This window comes from Toxorhynchites rutilus, chromosome 2 (genome assembly GCF_029784135.1).
Source record: "Toxorhynchites rutilus septentrionalis strain SRP chromosome 2, ASM2978413v1, whole genome shotgun sequence".
Lineage (NCBI taxonomy): Eukaryota > Metazoa > Arthropoda > Insecta > Diptera > Culicidae > Toxorhynchites > Toxorhynchites rutilus.
Genome location: NC_073745.1, coordinates 29,842,064 through 29,859,633, shown reverse-complemented (window position 1 = coordinate 29,859,633; position 17,570 = coordinate 29,842,064). Strand labels below are relative to the sequence as shown.

General features: G+C 34.7%; 1 protein-coding gene across 7 annotated transcripts in view; it reads right to left on the bottom strand.

Annotated features, from left to right (window-relative positions):
• LOC129767624 (atypical protein kinase C) overlaps positions 1-17,570 on the bottom strand; it is a 440,627-nt gene that overhangs the window by 331,643 nt on the left and 91,414 nt on the right. For all 7 annotated transcript variants that reach the window (XR_008741549.1, XR_008741547.1, XR_008741548.1 and 4 more), the window contains exons 2-3: positions 14,281-14,966; positions 13,437-13,926 (exon numbers count right to left, since the gene is read on the bottom strand). Coding sequence is in view for 4 of the 7 variants with exons in the window: in XM_055768696.1 (XP_055624671.1) it covers positions 13,437-13,926; positions 14,281-14,697 (907 nt within the window). In the remaining 3 variants the exon portion in view is untranslated. The remainder of the gene's footprint in view (positions 1-13,436; positions 13,927-14,280; positions 14,967-17,570) is intronic.

The window sequence follows — 17,570 nt, the reverse complement described above, 5'->3', positions numbered from 1 at the left end:
GACCGTTGGATTTTCAAATTTGCAAGAAAGGTTTGTCCCGATTCCGTTCCTGCACAAAACGTCGTACGCGACATTCCGCTCCAATGCGATTATGAGAATTTTTCGATGGTAGAATTCTCAATTGCCCTCCTCTCATGTAACAATTCAGCTCCGGGGTCGGACAAGATTAAATTCAACTTGTTGAAGAATCTTCCCGACTTGGCAAAACAGCGTTTGCTGAACTTGTTCAACAAGTTTCTGGAGCTGAATATAGTCCCGCATGACTGGAGACAAGTGAGAGTGATAGCCATACGAAAACCCAACAAGCCGGCTTGCGATCACAATTCGTATAGGCCGATTGCAATGTATTGCAATGTATTACTGTATTCGTAAATTGTTAGAGAAAATGATTCTACTTCGTTTGGACAAGTGGGTCGAAACGAACAATGTCAACAATGTCAAATACGCAGTTTGGCTTCCGCCGAGGTAAAGGGACGAACGATTGTCTCGCGCTGCTATCTTCTGAAATCCAAATCGCATTTGCTCGCAAAGAACAAATGGCTTCCGTTTTTCTCGATATCAAAGGGGCATTTGATTCAGTTTCCATGGAAATTCTCTCAGAGAAACTTCATAATCGTGGACTTTCACCAATTCTGAATAATTTCCTGTACAATTTACTGTCAGAAAAGCACATGAATTTCTCTCATGGCAACTCAAAATCTTCTCGTTACAGTTTTCTGGGTCTACCACAAGGCTCCTGCCTAAGCCCCCTCTTGTACAGTTTTTACGTCAATGATATGGATGATTGTCTAACTAGAGACTGCACGCTGAGACAACTTGCAGACGATGGAGTTATTTCCATCACGGGTACTAATCCCGTCGTTCTGCAAAAGTCGTTGCAAGATACGATGAACAATCTGTTCACGTGGGCTCTCAAGCTGGGTATCGAATTCTCTACGGAGAAAACCGAAATGGTCGTTTTTTCTAGGAAGCACGAACCCGCCCAATTCCAGCTTCACCTATCCGGCAAAACGATCAAGCACTCGATGTTTTTCAAATACCTTGGAGTATATTTTGACCCTAAATGTACCTGGGGAATACACATTGCGTATTTGAAACAGAAATGCCAGCAAAGAATCAATTTTCTCCAAACAATTACCGGAACATGGTGGGGTGCCCATCCAGGAGACCTCATCCAGTTGTACAAAACAACGATATTATCAGTGTTAGAATATGACAGTTTTCGCTTCCGATCAGCTGCCAGGATTCATATTCTCAAGCTGGAGAGAATACAATATCGTTGCTTGCGTATAGCCATGGGGTGTTTGCATTCGACACATTCGATGAGTCTCGAAGTTTTGGAAGGAGTACCCCCGCTTACTCTTCGGTTCACAGAATTATCCTACAGATTTCTCATCCGTTGCAAGATCATGAATCCATTGGTGATTGATAACTTCGAAAATCTACTCCAGCTGACTCCTCAGTCAAGTTTTATGTCTTTATACTATGAGTACCTTACCCACAACGTGCACCCTTCACAAGGCATCTCCAACCAAGTTTGCTTCCCATACTTCTGCAATTCCTCTGTCATTTTTGATCTGTCCATGCGACAAAAAATCCATGGAATCCCCGATCACCTACGCTCAGATTCTATTCCGCCGATATTTTCGGAAAAATATGGGAAAGTTGGATCTGATAAAATGTTCTTTACTGACGGTTCATTCATAAACGGGTCCACTGGCTTCGGCATCTCCAATGAAAATTCCAGTGCCTCTTTCAAACTCAAAGATCCTTGTTCCGTGTATGTCGCTGAGCTGGGTGCGATATATTACGCATTAGGGATCATTGAAACATTGCCCATCGACCATTATTTTATTTTTTCAGACAGTCTCAGCTCATTAGAGGCAATCCGCTCAATGAAAGTTGATAAACGCTCATCTTATTTCCTAACAAGAATAAGACAACTATAGAGTGTTTTGGTCGAAAAATTATTCAAGATTACCTTAGCATGGGTTCCCTCTCATTGTTCGATTCCGGGGAATGAGAAAGCCGACTCGCTAGCTAAGGTGGGCGCTTCAGAAGGCACACTTTTTGAAAGGCAAATTGCCTATAATGAATTTTTTCACATTCCTCGTCAGGACACACTCGTTAGTTGGCAGCGCATGTGGAGTGAAAATGAATTCGGTCGCTGGTTACACACGATTATCCCTAAGGTTTCGACGAAAGCTTGGTTTAAGGGATTGAATGTAGGTCATGATTTCATTCGCGTGATATCTCGGCTTATGTCCAATCACTACAACCTGAACGCGCATCTCTATCGCATTGGGCTCCCACCAAACAATCTTTGTGATTGTGGCGATGGCTACCACGACATCGAGCATGTTGTCTGGTCGTGTATCCGGTTCCATGCTAGGGGGGCGTTGCTGATTAATGGTCAGCTGCATCCCAATAGGAAGTATCCCGTGTCGGGCACACGTACAGAGCATTGGAGACAGCAACATCACAATTACGAAAACACTTGTAATACTAACCTCGAGCCAACCGCGAGTAATCGGTTACATATTACTAACATAGATAATAAGAAAAATTGTATTGAACTCCCGGCCCCGTGAGGCTAACGCCATATGAGCCTTTATAAAAATATATATTTTGGAAAAAAAAAATAAGTAACTTCAGGGAGCTAGGACCGACACTGGTATTGTGCAAACGCTCTCGATGGGGGCTGAATGGAAAGCGCAGCAGCGTGTTCAGCGTGTTAAAAAAATTGTAAATTTGTAAAATGGAAAATTTTCAAAATTTACAATTCAATAAATTCAGGATTAGGAGAACTCAAAAAAATTGTAAATTGAAAATTCGAAGAATTGAAAATTTGGAAAAATAGAAGTTTGGAGTACTTTTTTCGAAAATTCAATTTTAAAAAATTTTTTTTCCGCAATTTTCGTATCTCCGAATTTCAACATTCAAACTTTCCACATCATGAACTCTTCTATTCCTTGATTTTTAAAATTTCCTTTGTTTTATTATTTTTTAAATCAAAAATTTTAAATTTAATTCTACAGTTTCAATTATCGATTTTCAATTTCCGAATTTTCATTTTTCAAAATTTTTGTTTTTCCAATTATTATTTCTCAGAATTTTAAATTTTTTCCATATTTTCATTTTCTAACTTTTGAATTTTTCCAGATTTAGAATTTGCCATTATAAATTAATTTTCCAAATTTTCAATTTTTCATTTTTTTTTTAATTTTCAGAATGTCTAATTTGTTTATTCTTTTCAATTTAAAGGTTTTTGTTTTCAAATTTTTTTTCTGACTTTCGTTTTTCCTAAATATTTTATTTTTCTATGTTCCAAAAATTTCCAGAATTTTATGTTTTTTTTCCATTTTTTCATTTTCTAAATTTTCATTTTTTTTTCAGAATTAGAATTTGACATTACTTTACATTTCCAAATTTAAAATTTTTCGAATTTTGAAATTATACAAAATTTACAATTTATTATTTTAAAACTTAAGCATTGAATATTTTCAAAATTTTAGATTTTCGATTAAATTCTCTTAAATTTTCTAGTTCTCTATGTTCCAAAATTTTCAATTCGCCAAATTTGAATTTTTCAAATGGTAATTGTTCCAAATGTTTTATTTTCCAAATGCTTCAATTTTCTAACTATTTGATTTCCCAACTCCTATTTCTTCATTTTTTAAAGTTTTATTAAGATTTTCAATTTTCCAAATTTATATTCCCCCAAATTCTGTATTTTGAATTTTTGCATCGTTGGATTTTTCGATTTTTCAATTCTTCAATTTTTGAATCTTTTAATTTTTCATGTTTTCCTTTTTTATTTTTAAATTTTTTGATTGTTTGATTTTTTTATTTCTTTTGAGTTTTTGAATTTTTAGTTTTTCCAGTTTTTCAGCGTTTCCATTTTTTAATTTTTTAATTTTCGAATTTTTTTTATTCCGATTTTCCATGTTTTGTTTTTTTTCGATTTTCTAATTTTCGAATTTTAGATTATTTTTTTTCTTTGTGGTAATTTCCTTTTTTGTTTCTTTTGATTTTGGTTTTGCATTTTTTTCTCGTTTTTCCACTTCTTATTTTGTTTTGTTTTAGTTTTTCCCCATTTTTGGGTTTTACGATTTCTTTCTCGTTTTCCATTTTTTCGTTTTGGCAGACTTATCTCACTTCTTAACTAGGCGAACCTAGCCAGAATTTTCACCTGCCCCCGGGCTTCTGAATGCCAAAGGGGGACTAGGCTCTGCGGAATGCACGTATCTGCATGCTCGTGCTGTTTTAGTCCTGACCGAGGAATTGTCGGACAATCGCGCAGGTGCTAAGGATGACCGACTTTTGGATGCCGGCCAATTCCTTCTCGATGTTCAACACCTTTAGCGCTTCCAGAAGTGTCTTCGGGATAATTCCAGTTCCAGAGAGAACGACTGGAACAATTCTTGGGACCTCCCTTAGCCCCCACAGTTCCTTGAGCTCCACGGCCAATGGTCGGTACTTGCAGATTTTGCGACCGTGGGTCTCCTCCAGATTCTGGTTCAGTGGAATAGCGACATCGATGATGGTGACTTTGCGGTCGCTCTTGTCGTAAACCATTATATCTGGGCGGTTGTGGTGGATCGAGAGGTCGGTCAGAACAGTGCGATCCCAGTACAGCTTGAAACGGTCATTTTCCAGGACAGGTGCAGGCAGGTACCGGTAGTTTGGTACGTTGTCTTCCAGTAGAGCACATTGGAGCGCCAGTTGTCGATGAACAATACGGGCCACGTTGTTGTGGCGCTCGGTGTAGGCTGCGTTGGCCAAAACGGGACAGCCTCCCATAATGTGCTCTATGTTTTCACCTGGTTGATGGCACATCCGGCAAATGTCATCAACGTCTTGATGCCAGACGTACCGCCTGCAGTTTCTCGTCGGCATTATCCTGTCCTGGATGGCTATCATGTCGGCTTCTACTACTGAAGAGAGTTCACCACGTGTTAGCCACAGATTAGATGCGGCCTTGTCGACGTGTGGCCGGTCCAGTTGATGGGGGTGGGCACCATGCACTGCCTTCTGCTTCCAAGCTGCAATCTTCTCCTCCACTGTCTGCAGATTGCAGTTGAGTTGGTACTCCGCTTGCGCCAAGTGCAGAGCGCTGTATCCTCTGTCGGCGGCGCAGACAGCCCGGTATAGCGCGTTTTGGTTGGCGCGTTCTGCGAAGTACTCGCGCAGTTGTCGTACCTGGGCAACACACAGTGCAGAAATGTCGACGATTCCAAGTCCCCCTTCTTTGCGTGGTAGTGAAACTCTCTCCAGTGCCGATTGAGGATGGTGCATTCCGGCCTCTTTGAATGCTTTCCTCATCCTCCTCTCAAGGTCCTCTAGGTTAGTTTTGCTCCATTTGACTACACCAAAACTGAAGGTCAGCAGGGGAACCGCGAATGTGTTGATCGCGCGTACCTTGTTCCCCGCGTTGAGGAAAGTCCTCAGGACACAGTTCACTCGACTCAAGAACTTGTCTCGCAGCTCCGTCTTGATGTCGGAGTGGCGAATCCCGGTGAGCTGTCGGAATCCAAGATATTTATAGGATTCGCCACGAACCATGTCTCTTATAAACTCGCCGTCATAGACCTCGTAGCCTCCGGATTCGGTAAGTTGTCCTTTCAGCAGGTGGACACAGCGACACTTGTCGAGGCCGAACTCCATACAGATGTCCCTGCTTATGTCTTCGACAACCCGGATAGCTACACCTAGACGCTGACGTGAATCAGCGTAGACCTTGAGATCGTCCATGTAAAAGGTATGGGTCACTTCTTCGTGGGTGCCGTCGCCATACCTTATTTTATAGCCATGACCGTTTCTATTGAGCGTCCTACTGAGGGGGTTCAGTGCCAGACAAAACCAAAGCGGGCTGAAAGAGTCGCCTTGGAATATCCCCCTCTTTATCTGCAGCGTTCTAGACTGCAACACATTTTCCCCATCACTGAGGTGCAGAGACGTACTCCACTGCCTCATCGCATGCTGCAGGAACCTAACGACGACGGGATCAATTTTATAGAGCTCCAATACCCGGACGAGAAACGAGTGAGGTATGGAGTCATAAGCCTTCCTGTAATCGATGTAGGCCATACTTAGGTTCCGCTGGTTATATACCGCCTGGCCGACTATGGCTGCGTCGATGATGGCCTGGTCTTTGCAGCCATGCGTATTTTTCCTGCATCCTTTCTGCTCTTCTGCGATGATGTGATGCTGTTCGCAGTGAGCAGAAACTTTGGCGGTAATTATGCTGCTCAGTATTTTGTACAGACTCGATAGGCACGTTATCGGTCTGTACTTTGATGGGTTCAATGTGTTGCTGTCTTTCGTTTTGTTTTGTTTTTTTTTTTAATTTTTGTAAATTTTTTGTGTTTTAATGTTGTTTATTCCATGTTTTCAATTTTCCGCCTTTTTAGTTTTTGTACGATTACGTTGTTTTTTATCGATTTTTCGTAATTTTTTTTATTTTTTCATGTTTCATAAATTTCCGGTTTTATTTTTATTTTTTACAACTAGGATGTTTTTTTTATATTTTTATTTTTTCCGTTTACCAGATTTTTCGAATTTTGATATTTTCATTTCCCATTTTCGGATTTTTTCAATTTTGGTGTTCTTCTTTTTTATTTTTTTCGGTTGTTCATTTGTCGGTCCCCGCTCTGATTGATATTTATTGTATATAAAAAAAAGTCAGAAATCACGACACGACACGGGAATCAATGTGTTGAAGATGGTAATTTGACTTCACCACCTGCGCAACACAATCCGGATGAAACTTTAGCGCAATGTAATATTGACAAATCACTTCTATGAATCCAAACAATACTGGAACAGTTCGCTGTAATCAATTATTCAGCTATAGTGATATTGTCTAGTTTGCAATAGTATGTAACAGCCATACCATGCCAAACCGATATAGTGGTTCTCAGTTTTTCGAGAAATACATTGAATCCTGAATTGAATAACCATGTTCCCCATCACAAAATTTAAGATCCGTGTTTTTTTTTATATTTTTTTCACTAGGGTGCCCATTTCTATTTTGGGGGGTCCGAAAAATCAATTTTTTCTCCTTTTTTCCAAAAATGTTTTTTTTTTTCAAAAATCACTTTTGAATTACTGGGCCTATTCAGATGATCTACACATTAAATTGATGCCAATGAGCTAGTCTTCTTTGAAAAAATATTATACTTGCAAAGAAATTGGATAGAGTTTTCGTAATTATTGATTGAATTTGTTTTTTATAGTTTACATGGTCTCGTGACCAAGGGCGCCCTATTTTCGAGGTGAATCGGCACAAATAGTACTTTTCGGTAAATCCTTTCTTTCATAAAAGTGCTCCAAATACAATAAATATTTCATACTGCTGGATTTTTTTTTCCATTTTTTCTGCTGTTTAACCTTTTATGTAATTTTCTTTCGCATTTGAAGAAAAGAAATTCAAGAAGTTACAATCAAACATTCCAACAAAAACAGACGAGGTGATACTTTATTTTGGCCCCCACTGTACATCCCTCGGTCGACTTCGAAAAGCTTCACATTTGGATCCCATTCCAACTGCTTTTGCTTCTGCGGCTTCCTCTTATTCGCGCAGTTGTTTATTCGGTCGAGTCGAGTGTAATAAAACAAAATTTATCTTTTCGCTCGGTGGTTGAAAGGTGCCCAATTTTTTCGCATTTTTTTTTTGTCAGGATTCTTTCTTTTTTTTTTTGCTGAAATAAAAACGCCTCCACTTCGCCGACCGTTTTCGCAACCAGGACTTATCAGCCGCGTCGGGTCGGCTTTTCCCTGTTCTTGTGTTAGTATATTATTTCTTTTTTTTTTGCTAAAAGTGAAGAAAAAATGGGATGAACAAGATTCGACCGTTAGGGTTGTTGTTATGCACGGGCTTATGTCTGCTCCGCTGTGGCGTATCACAGGAATGGTTCCTGGAACCGTTTATGACGTGGTAAGGTATTTTCCTTTCGATAGGTAGGAAGAAATGACGTCTTTGGAGAATCGTTGCTATGTAAAGTTGGAAGGGAGAATAAATTGGCCGGAATAATTCGGGCACGAATTTTTGGAATTGTGAATCAAATTCTCGAATTTAATCTTGGGACTCTTGTCTTGACTCCTTTTTTTACACTGCAATCTTCGATTTTGTGTATCTTTCAGAAACGGAAATGAATCGAAGGAATGAATAGGAATAGAAATAGGATAAATTTTCTTATCTCGATTTCTTTAGGTCTGTGTGTTCTAGTCCTACAGCTTCTTGACAGCTTATCTCTCGAATTCGGAACGAACGAACCGTAGACAGTTTTTCACACCGTAAAAATAAAAAAATATTCGATTGGCTTCGAAGAGTTTTCTTTGTTTTCGAACACTGAAATCCCATTTTCATCAATCTGTTACTGTGACGCGTGTACTTCGAAGCTGCAATCAAATTGATGGTTTTCGATGGCCTTTCGGTCCTCTCCACGGCTCGACGCAAATGAATTGGCCATTTACTTCGCGAATGGAGAGATAGACTTCAACGAGGACCAGCATCGGTTTGCGTGTAGGCGCACTTCCCGCGCGGATGGTAACCCTTTAAATTCCGCAGTTCGCGAGTTACATCATCATCATCGCAAAGTTCGGGTTTTCCACTGAGGTTGTGTGGTGTGCGTGAGTAGTGAATGAAAAATTGGAGCTAGAAGAAAAATTTGGTACTGCAGAAAAAGAGACGACGAAGTAGAAAGGAAGGACGAATTGAGGAAGTTGAGGAAAACGCTGAATATATGTATATATGTTGCTGCGGTGGGGTGAAAATGTTTGCTTACGGGAAAATGTAAATTTATTTTCTTTTTTTTCTCGGGAATCAAAAGTTCCACCGAGTTTTGGAGCCTTCGTCGCAGCCGCCGCCACCACACCATTGGATGAATAAATAATGGAAGGTACTTTCCTGTTACAATAATGGACGGGTAATTTTTCATCGAAATCAGCAGCAGCAGCCCCGGGAGTTATGTGCGCGATCGCTTAAATCAGGGGAGATCAACATATCCCGAATAGGTTTCGGGATTTATTGGCACAAGAAAGATTTAGGCATCACATAAATATTTTTTTATGTTCCCAAGCCGCGTTGGGATGTCGAATCGGGGTACTTTTTTATGGTGACTGTTATTGACTCGGAGTAATTGATTCATCGCAGCATCACGCTCATGATTCAAGCGCTGCTTCGGTATATTTAACCGAACGCTCTCGAGAGTGTTTCGTTATAGGTTTTTCACATTGTGATTATGTAATATGGTAATTTTGTAATTTTGTAATTTTGTAATTTTGTAATTTTGTAATTTTGTAATTTTGTAATTTTGTAATTTTGTAATTTTGTAATTTTGTAATTTTGTAATTTTGTAATTTTGTAATTTTGTAATTTTATAATTTTGTAATTTTGTAATTTTGTAATTTTGTAATTTTGTAATTTTGTAATTTTGTAATTTTGTTATTTTGTAATTTTGTAATTTTGTAATTTTGTAATTTTGTAATTTTGTAATTTTGTAATTTTGTAATTTTGTAATTTTGTAATTTTATAATTTTGTAATTTTGTAATTTTGTAATTTTAAAATTTTGTAATTTTGCAATTTTGTAATTTTGTAATTTTGTAATTTTGTAATTTTGTAATTTTGTAATTTTGTAATTTTGCAATTTTGCGATTTTGCAATTTTGTAATTTTGTATTTTTGTGATTATGCAATCTCTGATTTCATTCAAGGGATTTGGTTTCATACTTAATTACCTAATTTTTTCTTTAATCATCATGTTTTTATTATGTTATTATTATTGTATTTCATTTCAATTGTATTCCATTTTTCTGAAACATTTTCTAAAAACAATCATATAACCATTTTTCTTTTTTATATTTTTGCAATTTGTTTAATTTGCAAGTTTAATTTTTTTAAGCTCAGATTTTTTAACTTCTGATTTCCTTGGTTTCCTGTTGTTTTATTCAAGGATTAAGTTCCTCATTGTCTTATATCCTTATATTTGATTAGCTGTTTTTTTTTTAAATTTTAATAACGAATTTGAGAAATAATTTCAAAAATCAAAAAACGATTTTTAAATTTTTATTTTATATTTATGACTTTATATACCAGATAAAAGCTCACATTCTAATTATAGCTTAGGACTTTACATTTCTAATGTTAAATCATATTTCAGATAATCCTTTGTGCTTGAAGATACTCTATTAGTGTATTTAATTTTTTTTTTTCGAATTTACAGTTTTTGGATTATTTTATTCCAATTTTTTTATATTCAGTTCAGATTTTAGATTTAAAAATAAGAATTAGGATCAAAGAATTTTAAAAATAGGGAAATTTAAGAATTCCATTCCATTGTAAAAATAGAAAATTGAAAAAAAATCAGAAACTGAAATTTCTCAATTTTTTTATTTTTTCAATTTTTTCGTTCTTCTATTTCTCATTCTTTCAGTTTTCTAATTCTTCTATTTTCTCATTTCACATCTCTCTGATCTTCTAATATTTTTTATTGTTTCAAGTTTTTGTTTTTTCACTTCTCTATATACAGGTTGGACTCGATTATATATAGTCGACCTTTTTTTTTTCAACAATTATTTTCAAATCCTATACATAATCGAATCTCAAGAAAACAATTTTTTCATTAATGTATGAATGTCAAACATTATTAGAAAAATAGCTTTTTTGTGGTTCGATTATGTATTGGATTCGAAAATTAACGATGAAAGTGAAATTGCGATTATATATGATCGAGTCCGACCTGTACAGGTTTTCCTGATTTGTGAATTTCCGAATTATCTGTTTCTGATTTTTTTTTTAATTTTTAATTTTCAAATTTTCTGATTATTAGCTTTCTTATTTTCCAAAGTTCTTAAGCTTCTTTGTTTTCAGTTTTCTGATTTTGAATAATCAGATATTTGAACATTCTGATCTCTCATTGTTCTCTGACATGTTTGACTTCCTTGTGCGTCAATTTTGAGATTAATAAATTTCATATTTTTCAATTAAAATTTTTTTATGTATCATTTTTGGCTTCAATTTACTGATCATTGAAAATTAATTTTTAGTTTTTGAGTTTTTAGTTCTATTGATTTAATTCAATTAATAATTGATTAAGATTCTAAATATTTTTTTCCATTATTTCTCAATTTCAGTGTTTCGAACCCGAAACCGATCGACAAAAGAAAAAATATATTATTCTTGGCACCATAAATGTTTTGACCTGTAGCGTTCCGCCGCGTGTTGTGACTCTAATTTAGATTTTTTGATTTTTCAATTTTAAGATTTTTTCGATATTGAGATTTTGTTTGAACTCATAATGTTTTAAAATTATTATTATTTTTTTCAGTTTCGAATATGTCAACGATACGTTTTTAATATGTCATCTAGTTTTAATTTTAAAAATATGTAGTTTTCATATCTGTTTTTGAATTTGTCAAATTTACGAGTTGGCACTTTTTTTGTGATTTCCTAAAATTTAGAATTCATCGAATTTTTAAATTTTTGAGTTTTGAATTTCTAATTTGTTGAATTTGTGTTTATATTTATTTGCATTTATTTTAATTCTCAATTCTTTTTTCAATTTATAGTATTGATTTACATTGTTGTCTAATTTTTAATTTTTTGTTTTTAATTAGTCAATTTCTTGAGCATGAAACTTTTGCTAGTTTTAAATTTGTATGGTCTCGAAATTGTATTTTTTTTTTCAATTTTTATTTTTGTTTGTAAACTTTCATAGTTTTAAAATCGTTAATGGATTTGATATAAAATTTTTGAATTTGTGTTTTTTTAATTTGTCAATTTGACAAATTTGTAGTTCAAATGTATTTTTTTCAAATTTTTTTTTTTCATTTTATATTCGAATTCATCTTTTTGAAATGCAATTTTTTCAAATTAAAAATTCATCGAATCTAATTTTCTTTCGAGTTAAAATTTTGATTTTTTTTTAAATTTGGCAATTTATGAAATTTTTTCGAAATTTGTATTTATCTTTTTTGTGAAGAAAACCAATTGTCGATTAAAAATACTGGAAATTTCAAAATTGATGAATCTCCACGATTTGTCAATTTGTTAAATGGGCAAATTCTTCGAATCTTCAATTTTTTTTCAGAAATTGCCTTTTTCAAATACAGCGATTTTCTAATTTATTTTTTTAATTTGTCAATTTTCAGATTTTGTCAAATTTAGTACTTGTATTGTTTTTTTTTAATTCACAAATGAATTGATATTTAATTTTTAGGTTTTTGAATTTCATTTTGTAAAACTTGTAATTTTGAATATTACTTATATGATTTTTCAATACTAAATTTATCAAATTTTCGAATTTTTGAATTTTTAATTTCTAGTTTGTTGAATTTGTATTTGTAAATTCACATTCATTTCAATTTATTTTTATTCTCATTTTTTTAAATTTTAAATTTTCGACTTTCATTTTTGCCTAATTTATGATTTTTTAAACTTTAATTTGTAATTTCTTGAAAATGCCAAATTTTCAAAACATTTTTTTAATTTTCGAAATTTTGAAAAAAAATAATTTTCTGAATTTTTATTTTTATTTGAATACTTTCATACTTTTGAATTTAACAATTGTTTCAATTTAAATCCTTGAAAATAGTTTGTTTTTTTGATTTGTCAATTAGTCAATTAATAGTTTGAATGTAATTTTTTAATGTAATTTTTTTCATTCAATTTTCAATTTCAAAAATCTTGGAATACCCATCTTTCTTTCTGAAATTTCTTAATTTAAAATGTTAGATTTTGGGTTTCAATTTGAAATTTGAATTTTCGAAATTTTCTTTTCAAGAAAGTAGTCAATTTCAAAATATTCATTTTTTTTTAATTTTCGAATTTGTCGATTTTAAAAAAAAATTTTAAATTATTTTTTACATTCAATTTTTAATTTTTGAATACCCATCTTTCTGAAATTTGAAGTTTTTCGAATCTTAATTTGTTCAATCTTGATCTTTTTAAATTTAAAATTTTAGACTGTCTTTAAAATTTATAAAACTTTTGGAATTTTGTGAATTAAAAAAAAATTTAAATTAAATTTTCAAATCTGTAAATTTTTCATATTTTTTTAAAAAGATACTCAACAAATTTTTAAATTGCATTCAAACTAAAAATTAATAAATTGACAAATTGAGAAAAAAACATAAATCAAAAATTAAATCGAAACAATTGATGACTTCAAAATTATGAAAGTTGAAAATTCTAGAAATCCAAAATTAGAAAAAATCGACGAATTCGAAAATTATAAAAATTAAAATATTTTGAAAATTAAAAATTGACATATTCTAAAAATTGACAAATCCGAATTTATAAAAAGGAAGGCGTTTAAATGAAATAGTTGTTCATTACTAACTCTGAAATTTGTCATCATCTATACATCATAAACAAAAATAATAGAATATCTCAAGGTCAGTAATACATCTCTCCAAATCCACGATCAACTTACCTGTCGCATACGCCGGCTCGATTTCATCCTCCGAGTGCAGCTGCGGGGGCGGCACAATCGGTATCTGCACCGGGATGGGCAGCGGCATCCGATCATAGTGGGAACACTCCACATACTCCAGCCCTCCACCCTGACTACCCCCGTGGATACTCGTCCCGTACATTCCCACGCTGCCGATGATACTGTCCCGACCACCGGTGCTACCCCCACCTCCGCCGCCACCAATACTTCCAGGACCACCGCCGGGACTCGATCCGGATCCGGACCCGTGTGCCGACCCAGAACCACCCGTCGAACCGGGACACGAACCCACCCGACTCAGCGTCCGGGGCGTATCCGAGGTGGTCATGTAGTGGTGCGTGTGCGGGTGGGGATGGGGCACCGCATAGTCTCCCGTATCCCGCAGCGAGGCGCCCCGGGTCAGAGTGTTACCCGCCGACTGGATCGATGGTTGTGTTGCGCGACAAATGATATCCGAAAGTTGGTTGGCCTTTTTTGTTGTGGTTGCAAAGCGAATGAAAAGGAATCGAAAGTTAGGGGGCAGCTTGCGACAACAACATCAGCAGTAACCACACACTTTATGAGAGATAGAGAGTGAGAGATGATGGGTTTCGATGGCTAAGGAGAGTCATTGCTATAGTCCAATGATAAATGAATGCCGAAATGTTTGGTCCCGGGGAGGGTGACGAAACTGACCAATTACAAATGTGGGGGGGCAGCTTCCGTAGACAACGTCGAAGCTGTTTACGAGAAGCCAGCCGGATTGAAGAATTTCTCACCATGATCCCTGGGACCGTGTGGGTTATTTTGGCCCCCTGAAGTGAGGGGGCATACATCGATCTACCTGTGGACTATCAAGTGACTGTCTACGCGAGAATGAGCACACCGGAGTGCAGGGTAAATCCGGCGGTAGCTGCTCGATGAATTGTGGACTATGACAGGGACTATGGCACGGACTGTTGCAAACTTGCGATTGGTGCTGCTGCTGCTGTTGTTGAAGCTGCTGATGTTGTTGGAGCTGCTGATGTTGTTGCTGGGAAACAACAAGCGGTGGCGGAGGTTCCGCCGCCTGAGGACAACTGTTGAGACATTGTGTCGACTGTTGGTGCTGAGACTGGGAGAGATTGTACTGCTGATAGCTTTGATTCTGATAGGGAAGCTGCTGCTGCTGTTGTTGCTGTTGCTGTTGCTGCTGGAGGGTATTTCGCCGGGGGGATCGACCCCGATCGATGGCCGTGGCACTCCAATAACCCCAGGCCATACCGCGAACACAGAGTCTACTCTAGGCGAGGAAGCGAGTTTGATCGTTGAAATTGCTCGCGAATTCAGCTTTTGTGCTTTTATTTTTCAACTTTTTTTCGCGATACTCTTTCGTCCCTTCTAGTTGTGTTTTGTGCGGTGTGGATATTTCTTCAACTGGGAGATGGTTTAGGGTGCAAAACTTTGTTATCAGTCTCGCTCTCTCCCTCCCTGCGATGGTCGTTTTTATTTCGCATTCACTCCGGTGAAATTGAATTTAGGTTGGAACTTCTGAAAAAGAAAATATTTGTTTTTTTGTTTCCAGTTAGGGTCATGTTTCTTCTTCTCGTTCAATGATTTCGTGAATCTCCGCGATGGCTGGTACACTTTATCGAAAGTTAGGCAGGGAGAATGTTGGCTGATTGTAGAACTTTACTTGGCTGCTAGCAGCCAACTCATTCGGATTGTAGCACATATTTGTTGCACTCAAAGAAAATCTTAATGCATCTCTAGATGAGAATGTCTCCACTAGAGCGTAAATACCCTAGCCAGAATCCACTTGTAATGTCCCGTCTCCTCCGAACGCTCTATTCATTCCTTTTCATTCATTGTAGGCAAAGTCTCATCACTGCTTAGTGCCGAACATACATTTCTCCTGAGGGGGAGGGGGAGCCCTAGTGAACCCAGACCCTGTACCTTGAAGTTCAACGGCCTCATCTCAGAAGTCGTTACTCCAATCTCGTGTCTAGGTGAACAAGTGTTGCTTCACAGTCATACAAAGACCACCCCCCCCCCCCCCCCGTTTTCCTTTTTCCTTCCCTTAAGCATGTGCTCCGATAAGGGACGAAATTATTATCCCATTCAAACCCAGGGCTCCAAACAAGCTTTTCAATGGCTGATTTCAGAGCACAACCTTTGTCAGTACCATGACGATGGTTCCCCGTGGGCATCCGGGAGACCGGAGATGTGTTTTAAAGGCGAGAAGTTTCCCCGCAAAGTTCAGCGACATTTTTCAATTGCTAATATGTGCACAGGAGCAAAGAGAGGAGGAGGGGATCGGTGGTTAATAAGTGAGAGTAAATATTTGCGCCACGATTTTGTATCCCGCTCTGAGGGGACTGGAAGCAATCCGCAGAGCGTATAACTTGAAAATATAATTATGCCCAGTGACAGCTTACTGTTCTTAGTTGATGACTGAAAAGATCTTCAAAGTCTTCCACGAATTAGAAGCATTGAAAATATGAATAATTGGAACTCAGTCATGCATCAAACGCAGTGTGAATGCTAACAACATTGGTGAAAATAACGCCTAAAAAACGATAAGAATGTTGGTATAGAGAATCGAGATAGAGATTATCTTTAGGTAACCTGAAAAGGAAAACCTATAAAATTTATTGAATTTATTAATTTTCAGAATTTTTCAATCTGCAGATTTTTTTTTAAATTGAACTGAATGTTTATTTTGTTAATTCTAACTTTAAAATTTCCCTTTCCAGAATTTCAACTTTTCGAATTTGTGTTTAGTTTTTGAATTTGTCGAATTTTGATTTTTAAAATTTTGTAGGTCTTTTAATCTGTCAATTTTTTTGTTTTAATTTTTCAAATTAACAACTAAAATTTTATTTTTTATATTTCTGAACTTGTCGATTTTATTAAATTTGGCAATTTTTTGAATATTGAATTTATTAAATATAAATAGGATTTTTTTTTGGATTTGTTAATTTTGCAGTTTTAATTTTTCAAATTTGTAATAGAAAAACAATATTTTTATTTTTTTTTATTGGAATTTGACACCATTACGAATTCTTTTTTATTGCATTTGATTTCTTTTAAATTTGTATTTTTATTTATTAAATTTATTTAGGTTATTTTTTTTTAAATTTCTAATTCAAAAAAATTACAAATTCAAAAAGGAATTCAGATTCAATATATTACGATCATAAAAATTCCAAATTCCAAAAACAAATGCAAATTGTTTTTATAACCGATTTGTAAATTTTTTATTTGTTATTTATAACTAAAATTGAATTTTGTGAATTGTTTTTAATTCGTAAATTTATTTATTTCATTTCTTTGTACTTGAAAATGTTTTGGGTTTGTAATTTTTTTGAATTTGTAATATTTCCGTATTTTGCAAATTTCATCAATTATTTGATTTATTTTTTTTAATAAATTATTTTTTAATAAATTTCATGATTATTTTTTAATTTTTTTTTTAGTTTTTATTTTATAAATTTGTAACCAAAAAACATTTTATAAAGCTTTATGGGTATTGTTCCTTTTTTGAAATTTGTGTTTTCTATGTGCTTGTTTTGGAATTTTGATTTATTTAATTTGATAAAATAAAATTTGTATTTCCGATTTTATCAATTTATCTGTATTTGTCGAATTTGAATTTGTAGTTTTTATAACTTTTCTAGATTTTCAGTCCAGTTTTAATTATCATTTCATTTTTATTTATTTTGTGTCTGTTAAATTTGAAATTTGCGATATTTCTATTGTCTTTGAATTACTTTTTTTAAAATTGTATATTAGAAAAGAGATTTTTTAATTTTTCTATTTCCTAATTTTGTCAATTTTGAAAATTTGCCTTTTTTGAATTGATGAATGTTTTATTTTTTTGTTAGAATTTGTCATTTTTTTACTCCTTATTTTTCTGAATTTTCAAAACGTTTCAAGAATATTTATTTTCAATTCTTTACAATTTGTAATTAAATTAAAAATTAAAAATTAAAAAAGATTTTTTATTTTTCAAACTTATCGATTATTATTTGTTTCTCAGTTTTTATGGTTGGTGAATTTTCTTTTTCTGATTTGATAAATTTTTTTAATTCGACAAATTTAGAACTTGTATTTTTTTTTCAATTTAATGAATATTGTAGGATAGTTTTTTTT